This window comes from Molossus molossus, unplaced genomic scaffold (assembly GCF_014108415.1).
Source record: "Molossus molossus isolate mMolMol1 unplaced genomic scaffold, mMolMol1.p scaffold_m16_p_17, whole genome shotgun sequence".
NCBI classification, from domain to species: Eukaryota; Metazoa; Chordata; class Mammalia; order Chiroptera; family Molossidae; genus Molossus; species Molossus molossus.
The window spans coordinates 23,783,178-23,810,653 of NW_023425352.1; the positions used below are offsets into that span (position 1 = coordinate 23,783,178).

General features: G+C 44.6%; 1 protein-coding gene across 1 annotated transcript in view; it reads left to right on the top strand.

Moving 5' to 3' along the window:
* Window positions 1-23,462: 23,462 nt before the first annotated feature.
* The window catches only part of PKD2L1 (polycystin 2 like 1, transient receptor potential cation channel), a 31,443-nt gene continuing 27,429 nt past the window's right edge, over window positions 23,463-27,476 (top strand). The window contains exons 1-2 of the mRNA XM_036265757.1: window positions 23,463-23,697; window positions 24,153-24,266. Of these exons, the coding sequence (XP_036121650.1) occupies window positions 23,463-23,697; window positions 24,153-24,266 (349 nt within the window). The remainder of the gene's footprint in view (window positions 23,698-24,152; window positions 24,267-27,476) is intronic.

Below are 27,476 nucleotides of genomic sequence, written 5' to 3' on the forward strand. Positions count from 1 at the left end.
GAACATTGATCGGCCAGCTGCCTCCTGCATGGCCCTCGCTGGGGATATGGCCTACAACCAGGCATGTGCCCTGACCAGAAATCCAACTGGGACCTCTCAGTCCATGGGACGATGCTCAATCCACTGAGCCACACCGGCCAGGCTGGACTTATTTTATTTTTATGTATTGATTGATCTGGAGGAAAGAGAGAGAGGGAGAGGGAGAGGGGGAGGGGGAGAGGGAGAGAGAGAGAGGAGAGAGAGAAGAGAGAGAGAACAAAACATTAATTTGTTGTTCCACTTATTTATGCATCCATTGGATAATTCTTGTAGGTGCCTTCACCGGTGATGAAACCCAAAACCTTGGCATATCAGGACAGTGCTCTAACCAACTGAGCTACCTGACCAGGGCCAGTGCAGAAGTTTTGAATGAGACTAGATGTTTTCCAATATGGACAGCTTGTCTTGTCATGGCTCAGAAATGCTTGGCATGTGGAAGAGAGGTCATCTCCTCTTCAGGCTCTCTCCACATGTCTGATTTTGCCTAATTCCTCTCCGAAATACAGGGTTACTTTTCAAGGAAGAAAATTCAGTGTTTCTTTTGGGGTGTACTTTTAATTGTGGCTGAAAGTGGTTTTACCATTAGACAGGCTTTCTTTCTCTTTAACTGCCTAAGTATATTTGACCTCGTTTCTCCTAGACACTGGAGGTCATCAGTGAACAATCTGAAAAAAATCAAGGTTTCTTGGAAACTGCTCTCCTCACCCTTAAACTCTAATAGATGCTACTGCTGGTATTACTTAGTGCTGGCATTAGTACTTAAGGCAGGTGCTAGTAATAATTCATTTTCTGCCAGAGAAAAGGGAGGCCTGCCAAGACAAAAATGTAGAAGTGGAGTGTTTCATTCCTCTCTACAGATAATATATGCTACCCTGTGGGGCAAACTTTGGAAGTCTAGGGAAAGCCTGGTTTGGGGAGAGAGTTTCAGGAAGAAATGGTCAGAGCCATCTCATTGTTGATAAGTATGACAGAAAGGTGACTGGTTCCCTAGCTTGAGATTCCTCACTGAAGTTCATGCAGGGCATATCACATGGCTATGAATGTCACTCATGACTTTAAAACTCTCAGTAACTTGCTACAGCCTACAAAATATGGCTGCATGGTATAAGTAATACAGGAAAGCATGAGCTTTGATATCAAGAAGTATTAGGCCAATGGCAAAATAGAAGTTGTAAATAAATATGTGATCGATATTTGTATATCAGACAGTTTATATATAATAGATATTTTAGTATAAAAGAGGAAAGTACGCCCTGGCCGGTTTGGCTCAGCGGTTAGAGCATTGGCCTGCGATATGGAGAGACCCAGGTTTGGTTTCTGCTAGGGGCACGTACCTCGGTTGCAGTTTGTCCCCGGCCCTGGTTGGGTCGTGTGGGTGGCAACCACTCAATGTGTCCCTTTCACGTCGATGTTTCTCTCTCTCTCTCTCTCTCTCCCTCCCACTCTATCTCAACAAAATATGGGAAAATGTCCTTGGGTGAGGATAAAAAAAAAAAAAGAAAGAAAGAAAAGAAAAAAGTAAAAAATATGCTTGGGAGTTGGAGATTGGAGCTATAAACCTTCCTCTATGAAAAGAGACACAAGGTACCATGGCAATTTTTAAACTTCATTTTGATCCTTGAACTCAAAAGATCAAGAAGAAACAGACCCCCTTTAGCCATCTTACGTAAGTAAGGTGTCAATAGCAAGAAGTCACAGAAAACCGTCTCCCTGTTCACTCAGCCTGTCTCAAGTGTTTCTTGATCTGGCTGTGATAGGCAAGGAATTGTTCATATTCAGGACAGGGTCAGGAATGCAAATCTATGCTTGGAAAAGTTCTCTGGTTCACCCCCATTTCTCTAGTTGACCTGGTGCTCTGAGCCTGAAAATCCTGAGGCCCTCTTATCCAGCACAGCCAGGTAACAATACCCAGAGGGGGCATTTCACTGCAACAGTTTGCCAGAATTATAATTGTTTCTCAGCCAAAGCCTTGGGAAATTTTCACTACTTTTGTCATGAACCTGATGAAAACATAATTGAGAATGCAGTGATACAGTGTTTGCATTTATTGTAGTCACCACTTTTTTCTTCTTTATTAGCATAAATAAAATTAGAGGTGCTTATGCTGGATTAAAAAAGCTACCTCGAATTAACCAAATGAGAATATTTTTATTGTTTCCTTAACTGAGAATTTGTTTCCCCTTGGAGCAGAGATCACTTTTACTCCTGAGGCCTTGGTCATACTATGGCTCTCAAGTGACAACAGTCAAACCAACACACTGACTTGGATTCTAAGTTTGTTTTTCTGTCAAGGGGCAGAAAAAGTAACAAATTGTCCCAATAATTATTACAGCAAAAAATTAACTGCCGTTATGTATAATGGGCTCATCCAGATTGATAAACTTAGCTGAATCCCAAAATGATAAAAAAGCAAAGGAACTGAATGGCCACTTCATAAGAGAAGACATATAGATGGCAAACAAACACTTGAAATATGTTCAACTTTACTAATTATGTAATACAAATAATAATGATATGTAATTCTTTACTACCAAAGACTTGAGAGTATTCAAGTCTGATAGGAGAGTAAATTGATTCACAAACATATTCACTACATTATTTACAATATTATATAATGTTACATAATATTATAAAAACTAGAAATGATGATACAGTTTTATGCAGTTAACAATAAAAATATTGTGTAAGAAGCATTTTTTTTTTTTTATCCTCACCCGAGGACATTTTTCCATTTTTTGTTCAGATAGAGTGGGGGGGGGGGGGGAGAGAAACATCGACGTGAAAGGGACACATCGAGTGGCTGCCACCTGCACCACCAACCAGGGCTGGGGACAAACCGCAACTGAGGTATGTGCCCTTAGCAGGAACTGAACCTGGGTCTCTCTGGACCGCAGGCCGACGCTCTAACCGCTGAGTCAAACCGGCCAGGGCGAGAAGCATTTGTAATGATACAGAAAAATGTTCATGCTGTAATGTTAACAAGGTAGAACAGAAATTTATATATTTATGCCCGGCCAGTGTGGTTCAGTGGTTGAGTGTTGACCCATACACCAAGAGGTCGCCAGTTCGATTCCCAGTCAGGGCACATGTCCAGGTTGTGGGCCTGATCCCCAGTGGGGGGCGTGCAGAAGGCAGCCAATCGATGTTCTCTCTCATCAATGTTTCTATCTTTCTCTTCCTCTCCCTCTAAATGAATAAAAAAAATTTTTTAAATTTATATATTTATGTGATCACAACTATGTAAAAGAACATTGTAAAAGGGAGAAAAAAAAGGACTATTAGACTGAGATCTTGGTTCTGAAAATTTACTGAGACACTCGCTAACCTTGGTCAGTTTACTTTGTCCTGTGAGCTTCAGTTTCCTCATTTGTGATATGAAGATAATAATATTTGTTTTGCAAAATTGTTGTGATAGTCACGGGAATGTAAAATACAGCATAGGAAATATAGTCAATAATATTGTAATTATGTATGGTATCAAATGGGTGAGGACTTTGTAAGTTATAGAAATGTCTAATCATTAAATTGTACACCTGAAACTAATATAATGTTGCAGGTCAACTGTAATTATAATGAAAAAAAATTACCTTTTTTAAAAAGATCATCTCTAAAAAAAAAACAAACCAAAATTGTTGTGAGTGTTAAACAATGTACTAAGGTAATTAATACACTCTTGGGTACATAGTAAGTTTCAATTATAGTATTCAAAGTGCTCCATGATCTGACTGAACTTCCTATTTCAGCTTTAATTCTCACTACCTGCTTGGTATAACTTACACCTTCATCAAACTGCTCTTTTACTGATTTCTAAATATGCTCCATTTTCCCAACTTTTTCTCCCCTTAATTCTGCCTGTCAAAATACTATTCATTCTTGCCCTGGCCCCTGTGGCTTGGTTGGTTGGAGTGTCATCCTGTGGACCAAGCGGTTGCAAGTTTGGTTTCTGGTCAGGGCACTTGCCTGGGTTTGGGGTTTGGTCCCTTGCTCCCCTGGTCCCCTCAACCAAGGCTGTGCAGCAAGTCAATGTTTCTCTCTCTCTCTCAAATTAATAAACATATAAACCAAGCTTTGTCTCTCTCTTAAAGACATACCATGTTCATGGATAGGAGGACTCAATGCTAGTCTATAGATTAATTTAATCCCTATAAAAATCCAACAGGTTTCTTTAAGAAAGTAGATAAGCTGATTCTAAAATTTAAGTGGAAATTCAAAGGTTCTAGAATAGCCAAAATAATCTTGGAAAAGAAAAACAAAAGTTGGGGAGATTAAACTATTTTATTTCAGGATTTACTATAAAGTTAGAATAGTCAAAACAGAGTGGTATTAGAAAAAGTAAACACAGCCCTGGCGGATTTGGCTCAGTGGTTAGAGCGTTGGCCTGCAGTCTGGAGGGACCCGGGTTTGGTTCCTGCTAAGGGCATGTACCTGGGTTGCAGTTTGTCTCCGGCCCTGGTTGGGTCGTGTGGGTGGCAACCACTGGATGTGTCCCTTTCATGTCGATGTTTCTCTCTCTCTCTCTCTCTCTCTCTCTCTCACTCTCTCTCTCTTTCTCTCTCTCCCTCCCACTCTGAACAAAAAATGAAAAAATGTCCTCGGGTGAGGATAAAAGAAAAAGTAAACACAAATAGATTAATGAAACAAATAAAAAATTTCAGAAATATACCAACACATGTATGGTTAACTAATTTTTTTTATAAAGATCCCAGGTCAATACCATGTGGAAGGGTAATTCTCTTTAACAAATATTTCTGGAACAATTGCTATCCATACCCAATAAATAAACCTCAACCTCTAGCTCACTCTATACACAAACCTTAATTTAAGAGGGGTCATAGAGCTAAACGTATAACCCACAGCCATAAAGCTTCTATATTAACCCACAGGAAAATATCTTGGTGACCTGAGGTAGGCAAAGATTTTTTGGACAGGACACAAAAGCAATAACAATAATTTTAAAAAATGGACAAATTAGACTTCATGAAACTTCAAATTTTCTACTATCAAAAGGAACTATTCAGAAAATAAATACACAAGCCAGAGAATGAGAACATACATCATAGCGCATAAAAACATAAATAACTTAATAAAAAAAAGACAAAAGATTTGAACAGACATTTCACAAAAAAGATATAGAAATAGTCAATAAACACATGAAAAATAGTTTATCATTAGACTTAAACATGACACTCAAAGCACAAGCAACAAGAAAAAAAATAGATTGGACTTCATCAAAATTAAGAAATTTTGTGATTTATAAGACATTATCAAGAAAGTGAAAAGAGCCCTGGCTGGTTTGGCTCAGCGGTTAGAGCATCAGCCTGTGGTCCACAGAGACCCAGGTTTGGTTCCCGCTAAGGGTACCACAGTTGCAGTTTGTCCCCAGCCCTGATTGGGTTGTGTGGGTGGCAGCCATTTGATGTGTCCCTTTCACATCGATGTTTCTCTCTCTCTCTCTTCCTCTCTCTCCCTCCTACTCTATCTGAATAAAAAAATGGAAAAATGTCCTCGGGTGAGAATTTAAAAAAAAAGAAAGTGACACATCGATGTTTCTCTCTCCCTCTCTCCCTCCCTTCCTCCCACTCTACCTGAACAAAAATGGAAAAATGTCCTCAGGTGAGGATTAAAAAAAAAAGAAGAAGAAAGTGAAAAGACAATCCACAGAATGGTATTTGCATGTCATATATTTGATGAGAGACATACCGAGAACATATGAAGAACTCTTAAAACTCAATAGTAAAAAGCCAATAACCTAGCAGAGAGGAGGGTGTCAACGGGGGGAAAAAGGAGGACATCTGTAATATTTTCAACAATAAAGATTAAAAAAAAAAACAACAATTAAAAATGGAATAGACATTTCTCCAAAGAAGATTCACAGATAGCCTACAAGCACATGAAATACTCAACATTGTTAGTCATCAAACTGAACATTTATGATCTGCACATTTTTTGGTCTGCACATTTTATTGTACAGTAATTATACCTTAACTTAACTAGGAGGGTTGAGAACCAGAGTATGAGCCCAGGAAAAGGAGCCCTAAAATCTGCTTTATACATTTGCAGTAAGTATTTATTGAGCCCCTACTGTAGGGCAGGCACTGCTCTGGGAACTGGGGCGCTGGTGAATAAGCCCCATGTTCTTGGAGCTTACATTCTGGTGGGATGGACAATGAAAATAAACAGATATATAAGGTGAAGGAGGGAAAAAAAAAGGGATAAAGGGATTTAAAGTAAATTGTTCTACTAAATGCAGAAACTTTGGAGATTCTAGGCATCATCTTTGCTCAAGAGGACCCCAAATTCCATTTCTTCTTTTAAAATTGCTGCTCATGCCCTGACTGGTTTGGCCCAGCAGTTAGAGCATAGGCCTGCAGACCGAAGGGTCTTGGGTTCGATTCCTGGTCCTGGTTGGGATCATGTGGGAGACAACCAATCAATGTGTCTCTTTCACATCAATGTTTCTCTCTCCTTCCTACCCTCATTAAAAATCAATGGAAAAATGTCCTCAGGTGAGGGTTAACAAAATAATAATAGTAATAGTAATAATAATAATAATAAATAAAATAAATTGCTGCCCACTTGCCCTATAAACCCAGTGCTTCAGTGTTTGTGACTAATAATTCTCCTAGCAGAGTTCCCATTTGCCTGTTTCTTTTCTAGCTCCCCTTGGGCCACAAATATGGTAATCAGGATTTGCCCTCCCTTCTTCCCACTCTACCTGAACAAAAATGGAAAAATGTCCTCAGGTGAGGATTAAAAAAAAAAAAGAAGAAAGTGAAAAGACAAACCACAACTGAGGTACATGCCCTTGATCAGGAATCAAACCCGGGACTCTTTGGTCCACAGGCCAACACTCTAACCGCTGATCCAAACCAGCCAGGGCTCTCTTACACTTTTTAACATAGATCTAAGCCAAACTTTAGGTGTACATAAGTAAAGATACTATTCTCCTTTGACCTAAGTCCCTACCCCATGGGTGACAGAAGCCAGGCCATCTCCTCCTGCATAACTGACAGGTACTGGATGAATTGTTCCGCATGACCTGTCACTTCAGTCCCTCCAGATCCTGAGATCAAAGTGCCAGCTTGTTCAAATAAACAAACATACTGAGACAAGTTGTGAGCCACCCAACCCCACGTATCTTGTCCATCCACACTGGCCAAGGCATTGTTGTGTCAGGGTAAAAGGCCAGATCTATACAAACTTTCCTCACAACCCTACCTCAGGCTTTCTCATGGGACAGAGGGCAATGTGGACAGGATGGAAGCCAGCTCCTAAGCCTGCCTGGGCCAGCGATTGTTCCACGCCAAGCGGAAGGGCCAGGGCTTTCTCTGGTTGTGGGCTCTTCCCTGTCTTGTGGTCCAAGCTAAGTCAAACTAGAAAAGCTAGCATGATTGAACTTCCAGAGGACAGGGGACTAGGCTGGTCTGCCTTTCTGGATCCCATTTGGGTACCACTGGCTTCTGGAGAAGAGCGAGTGAAGCAGAGGATGGGGCCCCCACATCTCCATGAGTATATTGGTTCGCTGATTCAGCAAATGTTTATGGAACAGCATATGGACCCAGTAGTAAGCACTAAGGAGGTCCTGACCTTTGGCAGGTTAGCATAGTGGAGGAGATCCTCATGATGTTGGATGATATAGCTTAGCACAAAATGCTATGGACCCCAGAGGAGAGGCACACAAGACCAGCTTGGGAAAATCAGGGAAGACTTCCTGAAGAGGTGGCAGTGCTAAATCTCAAGGGGGTGGTTGAGATGTAGATGTGGAGAAGGGCAGTTGACAAATTTAGAGGCCCAGAAGGAAAGAAACTCTAAACTGATATGCCACTGACTAGAACCCTCAACTATGGCTCCTCCTGGGCCCCAGGCCAGAAAGATGGTGTCTTCTGCTGAGTGACCCTGGTCAGTAAGATGCCAGGGCATTTGTCCCTCTAGCTTCCTATGTTACCACGCTGTCCAGGGAGCTATGACCTACCTCTCTCTCTAGCCTTTCTTCCCAAGGTTCTCTCCTGTCAGGTACAGAATGAGTGTGTATGTGCATGTGTGTGTGTGTGTGTGTGTGTGTGTGTGTGTGTGCGCGCGCACGGAGGCACAGATCGAGTGTGTGTGTGTGCTCATGTACACACACTTGCATGCACTGATACATAAGCATGAAGCATATTACTACCTATCTCTCAGACCTGGGTGTATGTCTGCAGGTCAGATAGTGCATGTGACTGGGAACAGTTAATATTTTGGACAGAGTACATGGCTGACAGTCTGAGCAGGTGAAAACTGGAGACTAAAGTCTTAAAACCAAGGCCAGGCTGGAGAATGCTATGGTGGCTTGGCCTCCCACAGGGAACCTTTTGCCAGCCTGGGAAACCAGCCCCACACTGGAGCATTCCAGCTAGAACGGAACATACAGAGAGGACAAGCAGATGCAGGCCCAGGGCCTTCAAGAAATAAAATAGCCAAAAGGACAGTCTTTCTTGCCCTGACTCTGCTCTGGAGCCAAAGTGAGGAGAGGGGTGGTGCTTGCCCCAGCCTGGTCTTTGTGGTCAGAAAGAGGTATACCCCATTTGCTCTCTGTAGTGGCCAGGAGTGTCCTGAGGGAGGTCACAATTGTCTTCCAAAAGGTCAAACCAGGGCTTTCCTCTCGCCCATATGTAAGGTGTGAGACTTTAGCCAATGCTAGCTCTTCACCCTCCCGCTCAGTTTCTTTCCTTCCCCTCCCTACAAGTAGGCCCCTGTCAGAACTCTCCCGGGCCAGTCTTTCCCACCAGCTGGCCTCCTGCACAGGGAGGAGCACAGTCAGCCCACTCTCCCCTGGCCTTCCCTTTGCTTGACAGTAACCTCTTCCCTAGCTGATGTCACCCCTGATTTGCACTAACACAGCAGCTGAGTGGAGCTCAGCAGGATTGCAAGGTCCAGAGGGCAGCTGGCTGTGTTCAGAGCCAAGCTTCCTTCTGGGTTCGCCCCACCCCCTTCCCCAACTCGTCCAGCTTTTCCTGGCCAGTGTCCACTGCTCTCCCATTCTGTCTCTCTGCCAGTGTATCCACCTGGGGGTTGAGTGTTGACTGGGCCCTCCATGTGCCCAGGGGAAAGTCAATTAATTTCCTCCCAACTCTGTGGGAGGAAGATATGGAACCAGAGTTCTGGGCCCACCCCTGGGGAGCTCACAGATCTCCAAGAAAAATAGAACAAAGAACAGGATAGTTCAGAGCAGCCAACTGAACAGGATAGTATCTGATCGAAGAGGGTAAACATACCACATTAAGTAGGATATTGGTTTGGGAAAGGGAGAGGGGCCCTTTCTTATAGAGGGGCCCCTAGAGTTAGGGAAAGAGAATGGGCTTGAAACAGACTCATTTGGCATTTTTGCAATGTCTACTTGTGTGCACTAACATGCTTTGACAGTCTATTAACATTTACCCCCATACTTACTCCTCTTTTACAAGGCTCAGAAAAGTTTACCAGCTTGGGGTTATTGGGGTGGGGGGTGATGTGGTGCAAATGTATTAGGCACATCTGCTAGGTGTGTGGTAGGTACTTCACAGATTTTGTCTAGCAAGTCATTCTTCCTGAGCACAGAAACAAACATGCTAAGCAAACGGTGGGAAGGGTCCTGATCTTCCTCTGTCCTCCCACCATCCACCACTGCACCATGGTCCCGTCCAGCCTCCATAAACCCTGGAACCTAGGGTCCTGGCCCCTGGGCAGGTTCTAGTCTGAAAGGCCTCCTGGGTCACCTAGAGGCATCCTCCTGCTTCTACACTCCCCACCTCCACACTTCTTCTCCTCACTTCTGACCAAGAGAGGAAAGGGAAAATCCTACACTTGCCCTTAGCTTTACCTATGATGTAAAATAATTATGTTTAAGGTGTTAAGCAATGTCATTATGGGAGACTTCCAGGCTATTTCTCTGCTGTTTCCACATGAGGGGTTAGCCCGATTCCCTCTTGATTGCTGGAGTTATTTCCTTTTATTTCTCCCAGGAGACTGGGTTTACAATGCTTTCTGGCCCAGACATGCTCTTGCTGAATCCTTGGTTTCCCGGTGTCCTTTCAACCAGCAGCCCAGAGAGCCAACTATACTCACCCATCCCTGCCAAGCCAGTCTTTCCGCCGAGAACCAGCCAGGTGGAAAGGGGAGATAGCAGAGCCTTCAGCTCCTAGAACACGAGGGAGGCCCACGGGCCTATTGACCCAGTCAGTCCCTGTCATGCACTCTTTCCCCTAACACTCTCCTTACCAGACTTCTGCTTTCCCCAGACAAATGACAACTTCTTCTGCCTGACTCCCAAGAGCTACCAGGCCCTTTGACCACCTGGCAAAGGTATGGCTACCCTATCATGTACTTGGCTTTGGCTGAGGCCATAACTTGGTGCCAAGGGAGGGTCATCTGAGATAGTGAGATTCTAGTAAAGGGATGGGGCCTGGTACTGGCCAGCCTCCTGGCAGTGTAGGCTGGCACCTGCACTTGTGGGCAAGGAGTGACCAACGCTCCCTAATCCCGTTATCTCCTTCAGATTTCAGGGTTTATAAACAAGAAGGAACCGAAGGCAGAATTCTGGAAAAGGTAGGGCTTGCTTGGGAAGGTGCGTGTACCTGGGTTCATCCAGAAGAGCAGGAACAGCCCAGGCCGGTTTGGCTCAGCGGTTAGAGCGTCGACCTGCGGTCCTGAGAGACCCGGGTTCGGTTCCGGCTAAGGGCACGTACCTCGGTTGCAGTTTGTCCCCGGCCCTGGTCGGTTGTGCAGGTGGCAGCCACTCGATGTGTTCCTTTCACATCGATGTTTCTGTCTCTCTCTCTGTTCCCCTCTCTCCCTCCCACTCTACCTGAACAAAAAAATGGGAAAATGTCCTCGGGTGAGGATAAAAAAAAAAAAAAAAAAAAAAAAAGAGCAGGAACAGAGTCAGATACAGGGGAAGGGAGAAGCCTATTCTTTGGTCACTGGGGGAGGGGGGGAGGAGAGGAGAGTGAAATCAGCACATGAAGTGAGAGGTGGGGATTAAATTGTCCCCCACAGTGGTGGGCAGTACAGATGGCACGTGGTAGAAGGTAGAAGGCTGAGGCTATCCCTTCTCCATGGGAAGGTGTGGAGGCCATAAGAATGGGCCTCATAGATCTCCAACTACCAGTGGAAATAATTGACCAACAGCATTCACCTGGGCCACACTTCCAGGCGAGCACCCTGGTAACTCCCACGTCCTAGGAGCAGCCCAACCGATGATTGAACTTAGCAGGGATACTAAGGCAGGCTTCTTCCTAGGAGACACACAATTCCCCTGATGGTTTATTTTGGTTCCCTGAACTTCTCGGACCCATACTGACATAGAAGACAACTAAATAGGTAAGTATCCATAGCTTAAGACCTATTAGCAATGCCAGACATAAACCTTTAGAGTTACACAGAAGTAAATAATACGTAACAGGAAGGAGCTGGGAATAGAAATGGTCCCTAGGTTGGCTACCTTCTGAGCACAGTCCCCTAAACTGCTTCATCTGCTTAAAAAAATATATATATATATATGTTTTTATTGATTGTTTTAGAGAGAGGGAGAGAGATACAAACATGGATGTGAGAGAGAAGCATCAATCTGCTGCCTCCTGCACGCCCCCTACTGGGGATCGAGCCTGCAACCAGGGTGTGTGCGCTGAACGGGAACTGAACCGGACGTCTCAGTTCATGGGGCTGTACCTATCTACTGAGCCACACCAGCCGGGCTCATCTGCTTTTGTACTGACTGAGACAGGACAAGTGTCCTGCTGCCACCTGGTGGTCACTATGGGCCAAGCACCTTTGCGGCTTCCATCCAGTTCTATAATTCTGCTCAAGAGGGTGAGAGGAGAGAATTTGTTTCTGGTGTTTGGGGTCCTCTCTCACCCTCATTTGCAACATAAACTATAGGAATTGATCCCGAACTTTACATCCAAAGTGGTCCTCTTTTATAATCAGCACCATCATTGTATATATCTGCAAATATACTAAAAACCCTTGAATGGTACACTTTAAATGGTTAAATTGTGTGGTCAATAAAGCTGTTTTTAAAAATCTGCACCAAAAGAGGAATTGGAATGAACTGAGACTTTTAGAACATGAAGATGCGAATGGTTGGTTTAAATTCTTGGGACAGCCCCAAACAGATATGCAAGGTCACATATTAGGTCTTCAATAAATACTTAATAAACTACTAGTGCAGTTAAATGGAGCCAATTCTTTCATTGCCTCACTGCCCACCCTCTAACCTCTCCACCTTCACTTTTCCAAATTAAGCATCTCTACCCTTTTCACTTTCCAAGGTCACCTGAAAGATTTTATCTAAATATCAAAGGCTTGCCCTGGCCGGTTTGGCTCAGCGGTTAGAGCGTCGGCCTGCGGTCCGGAGAGACCCGGGTTCGGTTCCCACTAAGGGCATGTACCTCGGTTGCAGTTTGTCCCCAGCCCTGGTTGGGTCGTGCGGGTGGCAGCCACTCGATGTATCCCTTTCATGTCGATGTTTCTCTCTCTCTCCCTCTCACTCTATCTGAACAAAAAATGGAGGACAAAAAAAAAAAAAAAAAATCAAAGGCTTTTATCTGAACCCTTGACCTTTTAGTACCATTTGAAACTGTCGATTGCCACCCCTTTCTTAAAACACTTCTCTAGTTCTGTCTCTTGAAAATCCTTGGTTCTCCTCCTATTATGACTCTTTCTCTCCCTTTCTGGCTCCCCTTCCTTCCCCCAACTCCTTCAGCTCTTCTCTGTCTTTATTCAAGCCTTTCTCAGTCTCAACTGTTCCCGTGGCTCCAATAAGCGCTCTTCTGGCTCGTGATGCCCACCTCACTCTCCCCAGCCTTTATTACTCTCTCAAGCTCTAGCTCACCATCTGAGTGTCCCATTGACACTTTACTTTTCTTTGTTTTGTTAATCCTCACCCAAGGACATTTTTTGCATTGAATTTTATTTTATTTATTTTTAATTAATTTTTATTTAGTTTATTTATTTATTTAGGTACATGCCCTTAGCAGGGGCCGAACCGGGGTCTCTCTGGTCCGCAGGCCGACACTCCAACCGCTGAACCAAACCGGCCAGGGCTTTTTGCATTGAATTTTAGAGAGAGTGGAAAGGAGGTGGGGGGAGAGGAAGAGAGGAGAAAACATCAATGTGAGAGAGACACATCATTGGTTGCCTCCCGCTCGGTCCACGGTAGGTGCCCTTGACTGGGAATTGAACCTGTGACTGTTTAGTGTGTAGGCCGACGCTCAAACCATCGAGCCACACTGGCTAGGGCATCGTTAACACTTTAGACTCAAAAATACCTAAAGCTGAATTTATCACCTTTCAGCTGAAACCTGTTCCTTTTGATCCTTCTCTCCAACCTCTTTTTTTTTTTTTAATCCTCACCTGAGGACAGTTTTGTGTTTATCTTTAGATAGAGCAGGAGGGAGAGAGAGAGAAACATCGATGTGAGAGAGACACATCAACTGGCTGCCACCCACATGACCCCAGCCGGGGCCGGGGACAAACTGCAACCGAGGTATGTTCCCTTAGTGGGAACTGAACCTGGGAATGTCTGGTCCACAGGCCGATGCTCTAACTGCTGAGCCAAACCACCCAGGGCTGGTTTCTCTCTCCTTATACTGCACATCCAATCAGGTGTTAATCCCAGCAGGTTTTGCCTACGAGATGTCTCATAAATCTTTCCATTTATTTCTATTTTTATTTCCCCACCATAGTTCAGGTGTTCGTCGTCTGTCCCTAAACTAGCACAGCAACCTGCCAACTGATTTCCTTGCTTCCAATTCCCCCCCAAACCAACCCGTTTTATTGTCAGACTACTTTTTATATAATATTGTTTTGACTTTATTATTCTCTTCAGAAGCCTTCTTTGTTTTTCCGTTGCCTAAAGAATTAAATATCTGACATGTGAGGCCTCCCATATTTACATGTAACCCTCTTTCCAGCTTTCTATTCTCAGCCAAAGTGGAATTGTTCTTCCAAACGAGTGTGCAGTGTTCCCTACTGCTCACCTTTGTACAGGCTGCTGTCCCTGCGTGGAGGACACACAGGAAGTCATTATCACTGTAGTCAGACAGACCTGATTCTGAAGCCTGATTTCACCATAAGTTGTCTCTCTGATCCTCAGTTTCTTCCCTGTAAATGGAAATGATAAAAATCTTCCCCATAGAATGGTGTGAGAATGAACTGAGATAATGCACTGCAAAGTGTCTGGCATGGGGTGGTTAATACTCGATTTCTGTCTCTTAAAACATTATTCATCCTTCAAAGTCCATCTCAATGCCATTCCCTTCACAATTCCTTTCCTGACTGTCCTGCTTCCAAACCCAATCACCTTCCTTCCTCTGAACCTCTGTTAGATGCTGTACTTCTCATTACATTGCTTCTCAATGTGGCTGTTTTCATACTGGTTACACATTTTACCCATATTCTTCCCCAAATGTAATCTCCAAGGAACTAGTTATTTATACAGTCTTGGAGCAAGCAGGTAATAAGTAAATCTGTTGCATAAATGATTCCCATGTCAAGAAATTAACAATAATGATTTCTTGATGACATGGGGAGCTAGTGTGGTGAAAGTAACCAGCCAAGAGGTTCTCTGAGTCTGAGATGACAATGAACCTCTTTATGAATACAGCTATTGACTACTGGCTTTTAACAAATAATTATTTTTCTGAATATAAAAGTACTCATAATCATATAAAACAAGTAACAGGATAAAAATCATATCTAATCACACCATCCAGAGATACCACTACTAAATTTTATATATGTTAATATTAACTTCTGTTTCTACGTATCTAAGTATAATATACACATAAAATTTGGAATCTGTAGCTATATATGCCAGAATTTTTCACATAACATGTGGTGAGCATTTTCTCATGACATTAAATATTATTTTTAAAAAAAATATGTTTATTGATATTTTAGAGAGAGAGAGGAAGGGAGAGGGAGAGAGAGACAGAAACATGATTGGCCGTCTCCTGCATGCCCCCCACTGGGGATCTGGCTCACAACCTGGGCATGGGCCCTGACGAGGAATCAAGTCAGCAACCTCTTGGTGCATGAGTCGATGCTCAACCACTGAGCCACATCAGCTGGGCTTAAATATTATTTTTAAATGTTAATTTCTACACAATAACCCATCATATGAATGTATCCTAATTTATTTAATATTTTTTCCCATTGTTGGATACTCTACTTGGGTTTTCTGTTTTTCAGCTTTAAAAAAACCTGCTATTAATTATGCTGATAGAAATACAGTATCAGGATAGAGCAGAGAACCTAAATAGACACCTCTCCAAACAGGACATACAAATGGCCAAGAGGCATATGAAGAAATGCTCAACATCACTAATCATCAGAGAGATGCAAATTAAAACAACAATGAGGTATCACTTCACACCTGTCAGAATGGCCACCATCAACAAATCATCAAACAACAAGTGTTGGCGAGGATGTGGAGAAAAGGGGACTCTAGTACGCTGCTGGTGGGAACGCAGACTGGTGTAGCCACTATAAAAAACAATATGGTGTTACCTCAAAAAATTAAAAATTGAACTGCCATTTGACCCAGTCAGTGATCCCACTTCTAGGAATATAACCTAAGAAGCCTGAAACACCAATCAGAAAAGATATATGTACCCCTATGTTCATAGCAGCACTATTTACAATAGCTAAGATCTAGAAACAGCCCAAGTGTTTATCAGTAGACAAGTGGATACAATGGAGTACTATGCAGCTGTAAGAAAGAGATCTCTTATCCTTTGAGATGACATGGAGGGACCTGGAAAGTATTATCCTAAGCGAAACAAGCCAAGCAGAGAAAGACAAATATCACATCATCTCACTTATTTCTGGAATATAATGAACTAAACAAACTGATGAACAAAATAGACCCAGAGTCATGGAAGTGAGGTACAGACTGACAATCCTCAGAAGGGAGGAGGGAAGGGATAAATCACAAAACTTACATGTATGTATGCATAACCGATGGACATAGACAACAAAGCTGGGGACGGGGTGGGAGGGGATGGGAAGAGGGTGTCAATGGGGGGAAAAAGGAGAAACATCTGTAATAAAAATAAATTAATAAAAAAAAGAAATATCAGGATAGATTTTTAGATTTGAGATGAAAGAAAATGGAATAAAAAATTAAAGCTTTTGGTTCTGAATTCCTGTTCATGAAATAAAAACACATTTTTTGAAGTATGATTGACCTTATTGAGGCATAATTGACATACAAAAGGTAGTATATATTTAATGTGTACAACTTGAATTTGGCAATAAATACATGTGTAAAAATCATCACCTTGGGAAGTTTTTAATCAATATGGAGTTTCACCAGCTACTCTAGCTCTCTCTCTTTTTTTTTTTTTTTTATCCTCACCCGAGGACATTTTTCCATTCTTTGTTCAGGTAGAGTGGGAGGGAGAGAGAGGAACAGAGAGAGAGAGAGAAACATCGATGTGAAAGGAACACATCAAGTGGCTGCCACCCGCACGACCAACCAGGGCTGGGGACAAACCGCAACCAAGGTACATGCCCTCAGCGGGAACCGAACCCGGGTCTCTCAGGACCGCAGGCCAACGCTCCAACCGCTGAGCCAAACTGGCCAGGGCTCTTTTTTTTAAAAAATTTTTTTTCCTTTATTGATTTTAGAGAGAGAGAGGAATGTAGAGGGAGAGAGAGGCAGGAACATCAATGAAAGAGAACATCAACTGGCTGCCTCCTGCATGCCCCACACTGAGGATTGGGCCCACAACTTGGGCATGTGTTCTGACTGGGAATTGAACCAGCAACTTCTTGGTGCATGGGTTGACGCTCAATCGCTGCACCACACTGGCCGGACTCTAGCTTTCTTATTAATGTCTATCTCTTTTCCAGGTGTTGAGGATATAATCAATTTCAGGAGTAAAAATGTGGTTGAATTCCATGTCTTTTTGTTTGTTTTGTTTTTGTTTTTTTATCCTCACGCAAGGACATTTTTTTTTTTTTTTTTGCTTTCATCTTCAGACAGAGCGGGAGAAAGAGAGAGGGAGAAAGAGAGAGAAAGAAACATCCATGTGAGAGAGAGACACATCGACTGGTTGCCACCCACATGACCCCAACTGGGGCTGGGGACAAACTGCAATAGAGGTAGGTGCCCTTAGTGGGAACTGAACCCAGGACTCTCCAGTCCGTGGGCTGATGCTCTAACCATTGAGTCAAACCTTCCAGGGCTGAATTCCCTGTCTTATAAAATAATCTAATGCAAGAGTTCAAGCTTAGCTCAACTTACATTCCAGTGACCATAAGGGATACAGATTACTTAAGTCTTAACATTTTTTGCAGTGTTGTAACTTTCTCCTTGTTTGGTCTTTTAACTCGATCTGTTTCCTTGTGCATATTAGCAATAAAACATTTTTGAATTTTAGAAACCCTTGTTTGTTGCAGAAACAAGAAGTGGGGAGAGAGATAGAAATCATTATTTCATTTTTAATTAGCCTTAGAAATTCAGGTTTTCTGCTGTATATCCTCATAGCACCCTAGACTTCTCCCTTGCAGAACTTTAAAAATATATATATATATTTTAATCTTCACCCGATGACATTTTTCCATTTTTTTTTTGTTCAGATAGAGTGGGAGGGGGAGAGAGAGAAAACCATCGACATGAGCCCTGGCCAGATTGGCTCAGCGGTTAGAGCGTCGGCCTGCGGTCCGGAGAGACCCGGGTTCGGTTCCTGCTAAGGGCACGTACTTTGGTTGCAGTTTGTCCCCGGCCCTGGTTGGTCGTGCGGGTGGCAGCCACTCGATGTGTCCCTTCACGTCGATGTTTCTCGCTCTCTCTCCCTTCCTCTCTCTCCCTCCCATTCTATCTGTACAAAAAATGGAAAAATATCCTCAGGTGAGGATTGAAAAAAAATAAAGAAAATAGCATTTTAAAAAAAACAACAAAAAAAAGAACATCGACATGAAAGGGACACATTGAGTGGCTGCCACCCGCACGACCCAACCAGGGCCGGGGACAAACTGCAACCAAGGTACATGCTCTTAGCGGGAACCACAGGCAAACACTCTAACCGCTGAGCCAAACCGGCCAGGGCAAAATATGTATGTTCTTATTAATTTTTTTAGAGAGGAAGGAAGAGAGACAGAGAAACATCAATGTAAGAGAGAAACATCGATCTGCTGCCTCCTGCATGCCCCCCACTGGGAATTGAGCCCGAAACCCAGGCATATGCTCTGCTCTGGAATTGAACTGGGACCTCTCAATCCATGCGATGATGCTCAATCCACTGAGCCACACCGGCTGGGCTCCCTTGCAGAACTTTTTGTGATTAAAAATTTTTTGTGTATTTGTTTAGTGCCCACCTTCTTCAGCAGAATGTAAGTTTCTGATTGTTTTATATGCTGCTTCATTCCTAGAGTTAAGCATAGTCCCTCCAATATAATTGACATGTAATAAAAATCCGAGGAATGAGAACTCAGGATGAAAAAATGTGTCTCCTGTCATGGGGCCCTCAGAGGCTGGGACAAGGAGGTGTCTTGGGTGACTGCCCTGAGACCCTGACGTGACATTGGGAGAGTGAGCACCAGCCCTCCAATCTCCCCTCTTCACAGGGACGTTCCGTCAGCCACACATGTGAAATTTGGTGAGTGGCTCTGAGGGAGAGAAGAATTACGTTCTTTCAGGTCCTCTTCTTCAAGCCTCGGTTATACGTCCCCTTTCTTCTCCTGCCTTTCTTTCTTCTCCCTTCCCCTTTCTCTGGCCTGGTGTCTCAAACTCACATGGAGCTCTTGCTTTCCCCACGCCGCCCACTCGGGCAGGTGGCCTGACTTCGCACTCAATACCCTGACTGCCACAGCTGGAGCTTCGGCGATGCTACTTCATCATGTGAGCGGCCCACGTCCGGACCGCACTCAGCGAGGGGACATGGATGGCCGCAGACCCGAATTTCCAGCCAACTAAAGACTAACTTCCTCGCCCTGGCCAGTTTGGCTCAGCGGTTAGAGCGTCGGCCTGCGGTCCGGAGAGACCCGGGTTCGGTTCCCGCTAAGTAAAGACTAACTTCCTCTTTTTTTTTTTTTTTTTAAGTTTTAATGAGTATTTAAAGACTTTGCTGTTTTGTTTTTTGTTTGTGTGTGTGTGTGTGTGTGTGTGTGTTTTGTGGTACGTGCCCCTAGCAGGAACCAAACCCAGGACTCTGGTCCGCAGGCCGACGCTCAACCACTGAGCCAAACTGGCCAGGGCTCATTTTTTTTTTTTTTTCTTTATTGATTTTAGAGAGAGGAAGGGAGAGGGAGAGAAAGATAGAAACATAGATGAGCGAGAACATGGGTTGTCCGTCTCCTGCATGCCCCCCACTGGGGGGTTTGGCCCACAACCTGGGCATGTGCCCTGACCGGGAATCAAACCAGCAACCTCTTGGTGCATGAGTCAATGCTCAACCACTGAGCCACACCGGCCAGGTTAACTTCCTCATTTTTGTTGATGGCATCAGCTGTCTCCCACCATCTGGGTTTGATTGGTTCCCTCCAACTGCCCAGTCTTTTGCAGAAGGCATAGGCAAATGGATGTAGATGTCCAGGAAGGTCTTCTAGAAATGGGAGGAAACCTGAGGGTCTCATTCAAAAAGGTTCTGTTTGGAGAAATAGAAGATGCAAATAGTATCCTGGCAGGTCTTGTAGGGAGGTTCTGTGAAGGAAGTAAAAGGCTAAGCTGGGTCATTTTGATGGGGAGGGAGTTACTTATAGCCTCTCTTTGAGGTACCTGATGAAATAGAACAAAATGCCATTTTCTTGGCTTCCTGAGCTGGGACAACTGCAACAGGACTTCAGACACCCAAACCTCGAATGGACCTGGCTTGTCCTTTCTGATGTATTGAGAAGCTAGAGCTTGTGGGGGCCCAGGTGCAGTGCTGTGGTGTTTGTTACATGAAGACATGTAGGGAAGACTCTCTTGGGCTTAGCCTATTCGGGTCTGCTTGCTTGGTCTACTGTGCTTGTTGCCAAAAACTTGGGCTACCCAAATTTGAGAATTTTTGCTATGCAGATGACTCTGGCATATATTGGTGAAGGTTAAGTTCTTATATGCAGGGTTCTTTCTTATAGATATGTGATTTTCAATGTCTTCCGCTGTTGTAGTGAGTCACTGCCACTTATAGAGTGTGCCCTATTTTTTTTGGGGGGGTGTAAACGGTTGAGAGGCAATATGTGGAATACAGAAGGTGGTTTGCAGCTTGCTTCTCCCTGTAGAATCTGGATTGTAATTTGTCCCGATTCCTTTCTCTAAAATATGGGAGGTGACTTATCTCAGGGGAACTTATATGGAGAACTATATAGGGAGATGGACCACAAGTTTTCATCCTACAGACTTTGTGTCCCTGGGCTCTTTGGCAGGGCCTCGTAGATTTGAATAGCACTGAAGAATCCGGCTGGGATGGGCATTGTGTGAAAAGAAAGTGCACTGGGAGCAGAAATGGGGTAATTCTCTTCTCGGTGTCTGAGAGAGGATAGCATGTGACCCAAAAATTTATCCCAGTGAAGCAAGGGGACCAATGCACCAAGTGGGCTAAGAGGCATCATGATTACGAGGTCTTTTGGTTTTGATGGGCACCAAGGCTTATTATAAAACTCTTCTCGGAGGTGCTTTTATTCCAGGACTTTTATAATACTCTCCAGCTGAAATACCCTTACTCCATTTCATTGGTGTCAGCTGAGTGGACGCAGAGAATTCTGGGATTCTTGTGCCTCTGAGAAGAGGACAGCAGGGTCCGGGTGAAAGTACATTAAACCTGAACTGCTGTGCGTGAATGAAATGCACAAGGATGGAGGCTATGGTAAGATAAATTTGTTTTCTGCTTTATAGTACACTGTTTATAAAGACTTCCATATTCTACTGTTTTAATCCTAAAACAGTTCTTAAGGTCAGTAGGGCAGGCTTAATTATCAACACTTTGCAGAGAGGTAAACTAAGTTTCAAAAGGGACTTGGCCGGAACCATATGGTTAGTAAAGTGATGAGCCAAGAGTCACACCCAGCAGTTCTGGTTTCAAGCTCAAGCCTCTTGGGTTTTGCATCCTGAGCCACGGGACTGCCCTGAAATTGGCTGCCCTTTTTAATAAGGCCACACAGAAAAGTCAAGTGCCAGTAGAAGACTGAAGACATGTAGTACTGCTGGTCCCGGCATCATCAGGAGATCCTACTTGATTATAAGATTGGCAACTTCTTGAGGAAGACTAAACATGCTAGAGACAAAGAACATTTTAGGGGAAATGTTCTCAAGCTATATTACATAACCTGTGTTCCCAGGGGCATTATGGGTTGATCCATACACAGGGAGAGTGCTTAAGGCTGAGCGTGATGAACCTGTCATATGATGAGTCCATCCAAAGCCCCACTGATCAAAGACCTCCCTCAGAATACAAAATTACTCAAAAGAAATCAGAAGCCGTCCCCTGCCCCCTTCCCCATTCCTGTGGACTATGGTGCTAGCTTTCTCAGCCTGTTCAACACCCTGTTCCAGTGTTCAGTACCCCGTTCCAGTGTTCAGCACCCCTGTTCTAGTGTTCAGCACCCTGTTCCAGTGTTCAGCACCCCTGTTCCAGTGTTCAGCACCCCGTTCCAGTGTTCAGCACCCCTGTTCCAGTGTTCAGCACCCCTGTTCCAGTGTTCAGCACCCTGTTCCAGTGTTCAGCACCCACATTCCAGTGTTCAGCACCCCGTTCCAGTGTTCAGCTTTGCAAGCCAGGGGTCCTTTTACAATTGTTTGCAAGCAATTATTTTTTGTCTTCTCAAAGAAAATAAGCATCTTAGAATGCGTCTCACTAACCAATAAAATGAAGAGAGGGAATTCCTCCATCTAGGAGGGCTCACAGAGAGGCCTTAGCTCCAACCCAGAGCGAGAGAGTTGGTTCCCTTAGTGGTGTCTGGGCTGAAGCAGGAGATCCATACAGCAGACCCAGTGGTAGGACAGCCGCTGCTTTTTCAGCCCTGTCTCATTGTTGGGGTACACTTATTTATCAAGGAGCTGAGCCCAGCCCTGGGTTGTCTGGGGTCAGGATCTCTTTATGGGAACATTGTAGACTAGTGACTTCTACCAAGCTTCGGACCCGCACAGCTATAGAGTAGCCCAGATGGGGAGCCAGGAGTTGGAGAAAGGGCAGCCCTAACTCCAGCTATCAAGGAGGAGGTCACTGCCTACACTTGCGGGGCCAGTCCCATCCTGGGCCACAGCACCTGCCTGTATGTGAGCCAAGGCAGGGAGATCAGCGGCCAGATATGGGCGTAGTCAGAGGTGTGCTTGAGGGCTCATGCCAGGGTCTAAATTCAGAGACCCGTGATTAGAAAGAAAGCAGATCAGTCCTGATGTCTCTCATTTCCATTTTGTACTCACGTTTATAGTTCCAGGTCCAGTACTGAGCAGAGCAGTAGATAAGGTTGATAACTGAGCTGGGTCCAGAAATCCACTCCCCTTAAGGAGTCCCAAGTCCCCCTGTCCTCTCTGTTGCAAACTTCCAACCAGGGCTTAGCCTTTTCCCTAGGTTGAGCCCCACACCCTTAAGGAGCACCCTTCTATTGGTATAGCTCACTCCAAGCCCTGAACACAGCTGAGAAATGAGAACTTTACATCAAGACCTCAGAAAAAAAGAATACAATTTGAAACTCTGCAGACTTTCTCCCTTCCTCATCAGCACTCAGAGGCCCTGTCCCTTAAGTATCTGAAATAGGGGGTCCTTCTGCCATTCTCTTTCCCCCCCAACTATGGGTGAAGTGAGGGAGAGGAGCTCTCCTGCATCTCACCGGGGGCAGCTCAAGGTGAGACAAAGAGTCCAGACACCAATGGCTGAGCCTGGTAGGGAGGCAGCATTTTCCAGTCTCCGGTCCCTGGCCTTGGTCCCCACCCCGATCTATGTCAGCAGTCCTTGCAGGAGCTTTTAGTGGAAATGAGCTCAGGCCTGCGATGGTCTGCCAGCCTCCTCTTCTCCCGGCTCCTCCCGTCGCTGTCATCACCTCTTCTGTCTCACTCAACTCAGGACCATCCCTCCATCAGGCCCCATCTGCAAGAAGTGGTCCTCCTTGTCCCCTCCCCCAGCGTGCACCTCTCTCACCCCTCCTTCCTTCCATCCCATCTTATATCTTCCTCAACCCCCCCCCCCTCAAATCCCTGCCTCACAGATCCCTCCCATCCCTGTCTTCTTGTCCCCTGGAGCAGAAGGGAAAGAAAGAGAGCCCCTGACAGGATTGATGGTCATCCCCCACACCCCTCCTTCTCCTTTGTTCCCTCCCCCAAGTGGCCACAGCTTTCCCCCTACAAAAGGCAGGAGGCAGAGTCTGTGTGCCACCAGCTGCTCTCAAACTCCCTTTGCCCTCTGCTGGCCTGGCTGGGCTGGGCCTTTTCTCCCTCTTTTTCAGGTGAAAGTGGATACCTGAGGTGTAGGTCCCCCACCTCATTCCCCATGAATACTCTGGAAAGTTCGGAGGGGCAGGAGCTGGAAAATGCAGGGAGCGAAGCCTGGGACAACCCTGCCTACAGTGGTCCGCCCTCCCCACATGAGATGCTGAGGATCTGCACCATCTCCAGTGCGGTGCCCCCCCAGCCCCAGCTCACGAAGCCTGAAGACAGACTCCAGGAGAAGGCACACAGGACCCTGGTGTCCAGCTGTTGCCTCCAGATTTGCCGAGGCATCAGAGGTAGCTGGTGGGGGAGGGTTCTCCTAGGATACTGGAGTCAGGAGAAGGGTCACCCAAAGCTTTTTGGGGAAAATGTGACCTGAAGAAGAGAGAGAATCTAGTGTCTCTTGAGGTTTGTGGATTGTCTGGGCTAGAGCTGCATGTCCCAGAACACAGAAGCCATCTATGTTTCCCAGGGGGCCCCTAAGGGTATGTGGGTACTAGTTAGAGGAAAGACATGGATGTGCTGTTGCTCTAGACCACCCCACCTGGAACGAGCACCTCCTTTCCATGCCTTCATTCAGGGGCTTTGACGGAAGAGGGCAGACACGGTGAGGAGCTAGATTCAGCCAAGGGATAAGGTGATGGGCAAGGAAAGGGGTGGAAGTAGGAGCAAAATACAGGGACTGATGGGTGGGGACAACGGGAGGGCCCCTGCTGTTGGGGATCCTGGGTATCTCTCCAATGCCCCTTAGGACTTTGGGGAACAGCCCTGACTGAGAACACAGCTGAGAACCGGGAACTTTATATCAAGACCACCCTGCGGGAGCTTTTGGTGTACATCGTGTTCCTGGTGGACATCTGTCTCGGTGAGTAACATCTGTCTCTGTGCACAGTAACATCTGTCTGTGAGAAGCATCTATGTGTATAACATCTGTGCACATACTTCTGTGGGCAACACTTGTGGGGACAGCAACCATCTGTGTGAGCAGGCTGAGTCCTGGGATCTTGATATCAATATTAAAAATCTATATATTACTTTTTCAGCTTAAGATATTATGTTTAAAAAGAACTAGCCACTGAGTTTGGGAGAAAAAGTCAGATTGTAAGAAAGCTGTTAATAGAGTTGTTTTGTCCAGAGTCACAAGAGGAACCCAGTTTTTTTGTTTTTGTTTTTGGTACGTGCCCCTAGCGGGAACCAAACCCGGGATTCTCTGGTCCGCAGGCTGATGCTCCAACCGCTGAGCCAAACCGGCCAGGGCAGGAACCCAGTTTTTAAATTCAAGTTCCTGACACCTACTCAGCAGCCACTTTCTATTGGCAGGTGGAAGTTTTTACCCTTTTAAAAAGAGTGGAAGACCACTCCTTTCTGTTTGGAAAAAATACTTTGGTGTTATACATAGTTACTATATGTCTGTTCCATGTTTTTTAGAGACAGGAAGAAAAAGATTCAGCAAGTCTTAGAGCTCAGATCCCTGAAGAAAAAAAAGAAAAAGGGTTGGAGATGCAAATGGTATGGTGATGGTCAATGCAGTTTACGTTCTTCCATATGAGAGACCACCATGCCACAGGCATGAGGGAAGATGTGAAGCTCTAGCTATAGACACAAACTGGGAAGATTTGCTCTCCAAGTTGAGAGAAGCAAGTGAAAAGATAAAATGGTGAAGCATGAAAGGATAGAAGCAAAGTACTGTAGATAATAATAAAGTTGGACCTAACAGATTCTGTAAAGCCTATAGATAAGGGTGCTTTGTACTCAGGTAATTACTTCTTTAAAAACTTGTACAACAAGTGAGGTTTGGCTAGTTTCATACAACTGTGTGTGTATGTGTGTGTTGATTAAAGCTGCAGCTTAGATCATACAACTAAGGTACCTCCATTTCTAGGTAGCCTTATGCCCCGCAGAGGGCTCTGTGTTTTCTTTTTTAGGATGCATGACTCTTTTGAAAGTGGAATCTGAAGGTCGGATAACATCAGTGTTGACGGAAAATGTTGTTATCTTTGTGAGCCATCCGCATCTGTGTGAGCACTCTAGGGAGTTGAGCAGAAAGCACTTGCATCTAGCTGTGCTCTGTTGGGACTCACTCCATGGGGACAGAGGGGACAATTCTGAGTGTTTACCGTGAGCCATCAGCAAGGACTGAAAAGAAACAGTGCATGTAGGGAACAACAGTCAACCCAGTGCGCATTTTGTGGGGCCCATTTGATTCCTGTCAGCAAATGACTGTCAAAAGTTCATTTGTTGACATACTGATTTTTTGTTTTCACCATCTGCTAGGAAAGAGTGTTCCTCTTATTTTTTAGATCCCATGACAGCAGCTGAAACCCACAGGCAGAGCCTTTTTCTATAGTAAATGATTTGAATGTCTATATTTCCAGAGAAGCCTCTGGAGCAAGATTGGGAGGTTTCTAACTCCCCGGAGTTACGGTAAATCACTTCTGACTCCTCTGGAAGGGGCTGGAAGGGGTAGAAGTGTGGGTTCTGGAAGCCCATAAATCTCATCTATCCAAGGTCTCCACTTTTTGAGATCTCAATGCACTGTTGAATGCTAGGTGGTCTATGACTTCCCAAAGTCTGAGTCATAGACTTAGTCCAATAATTACAGAATCCTTGAACTTTTGAAGTCATCAAGTTTAAGGATGCAGAAGTCCCTTCTCTATGATTCCTCCTATAGTGCTCTATCAAGTGTCAAACCAGCCCTATTCTGGAGAATATCCATGAGGATTTGCCATTTCATGGGGACCCCATTCTACTGCTAGGCAGCTCTATTTTCACCCTCTATGGAGCCTCATCCTCTATGCCAGGTTTTGGACTGAGGGATCGAGGTGGCTGATTCTTGGGCCTCTCAGGGGGCTTACCTTCTCCTTTTTAGAACTTTCTTCTCTTGAGTCATCTACTTCCATGTTACTATCTGAAGCCCAAATGGGTTCAAGGTCCAGCACTTCAAATTATCAGCTGTGTGATCTGGGACAAGTTTGCTAACCTCCCTTAGTCTTGGATAATGATCATACCCACCCAAGATTGTTATAAAGGTTAAATAAAATGGCTCACTAATATGCTTAGTGCAGTGCCTAGCACACGATAAATAATACCTCCTATTTTTTTCAACTCACAACTGACACTATGAAACTACACTGTGATGTCATGAACCCAGCGAGTAATGTAGGGTGATAGAGAATTAACCTGATACTTTTAAACTTCTGAAAACCTCCAATTCCTAAGGAGTTGGGCTCTTAGTAAAATACCTTGAAACCATTAAACTACTTGAAGGTGTACCATTAACTGCCTTTGACTTTAAGAATTCCCTGTCCACAAAGTGCCAGCCCCCTCAAGAATTTTCTTATGAAAAAGAAATGGAAGGCTTCCATATTCTGATGGTTCCTGGCATATTCAGTAAAAGAGTACATACCAATCCTAGTTTCCTAGCCCCCATGCTTTCCAGGCCTCTTCCTCCTTTCAGGCAAATCTTGAGACAATACCCAGCCTTGGATATGGTCACAGTAGGGCTACTTTGGTGCTCTCCAAGGTCCTCACCTCACCTTTTTGGCATCTCAACACCCAGCCATCCTTTGCACCTTAAGGGAGTGTAAATTGTTTCTTCAAGGGCAAAAAACCTTAGGTTTTACAATTGTGTTTGGCCCTCCAAAGGGCCACAGTACATAAGAAAATATAAAATATATATGTGGTATTAAAGTTGAATTGGAGTGGGGGATGATTAAAAAGAAAATGTCTAAAGAGGCTCTTGGTTTGGGGAATAATGCAAAAAGGTAAAGAAGGACTTAACTCGACCCATCTAATTTTGCTAGTAGTATTCTGACAAAGTATGCTGACTAAGCTCTTCTGCCTAAGAATCGGGGTGCAAGTATACAAGCTGGCTGTTGTGTTGTATGATCAGGATGCTGTCTTCTAAGAGTTGCAGTGGCATGTGGTTGGACATGTACTTTTACCAGTGTGCATTTTCTGTCAGCTCCTGTGACTGGGTTCAGGACCCATGTTTGGTATTAGGGTAAACGCTGTGGCATGATGGAAAGATGTGAACATTGGAGTCAGGCAAACTGGATTCAGATACCAGCTCTGC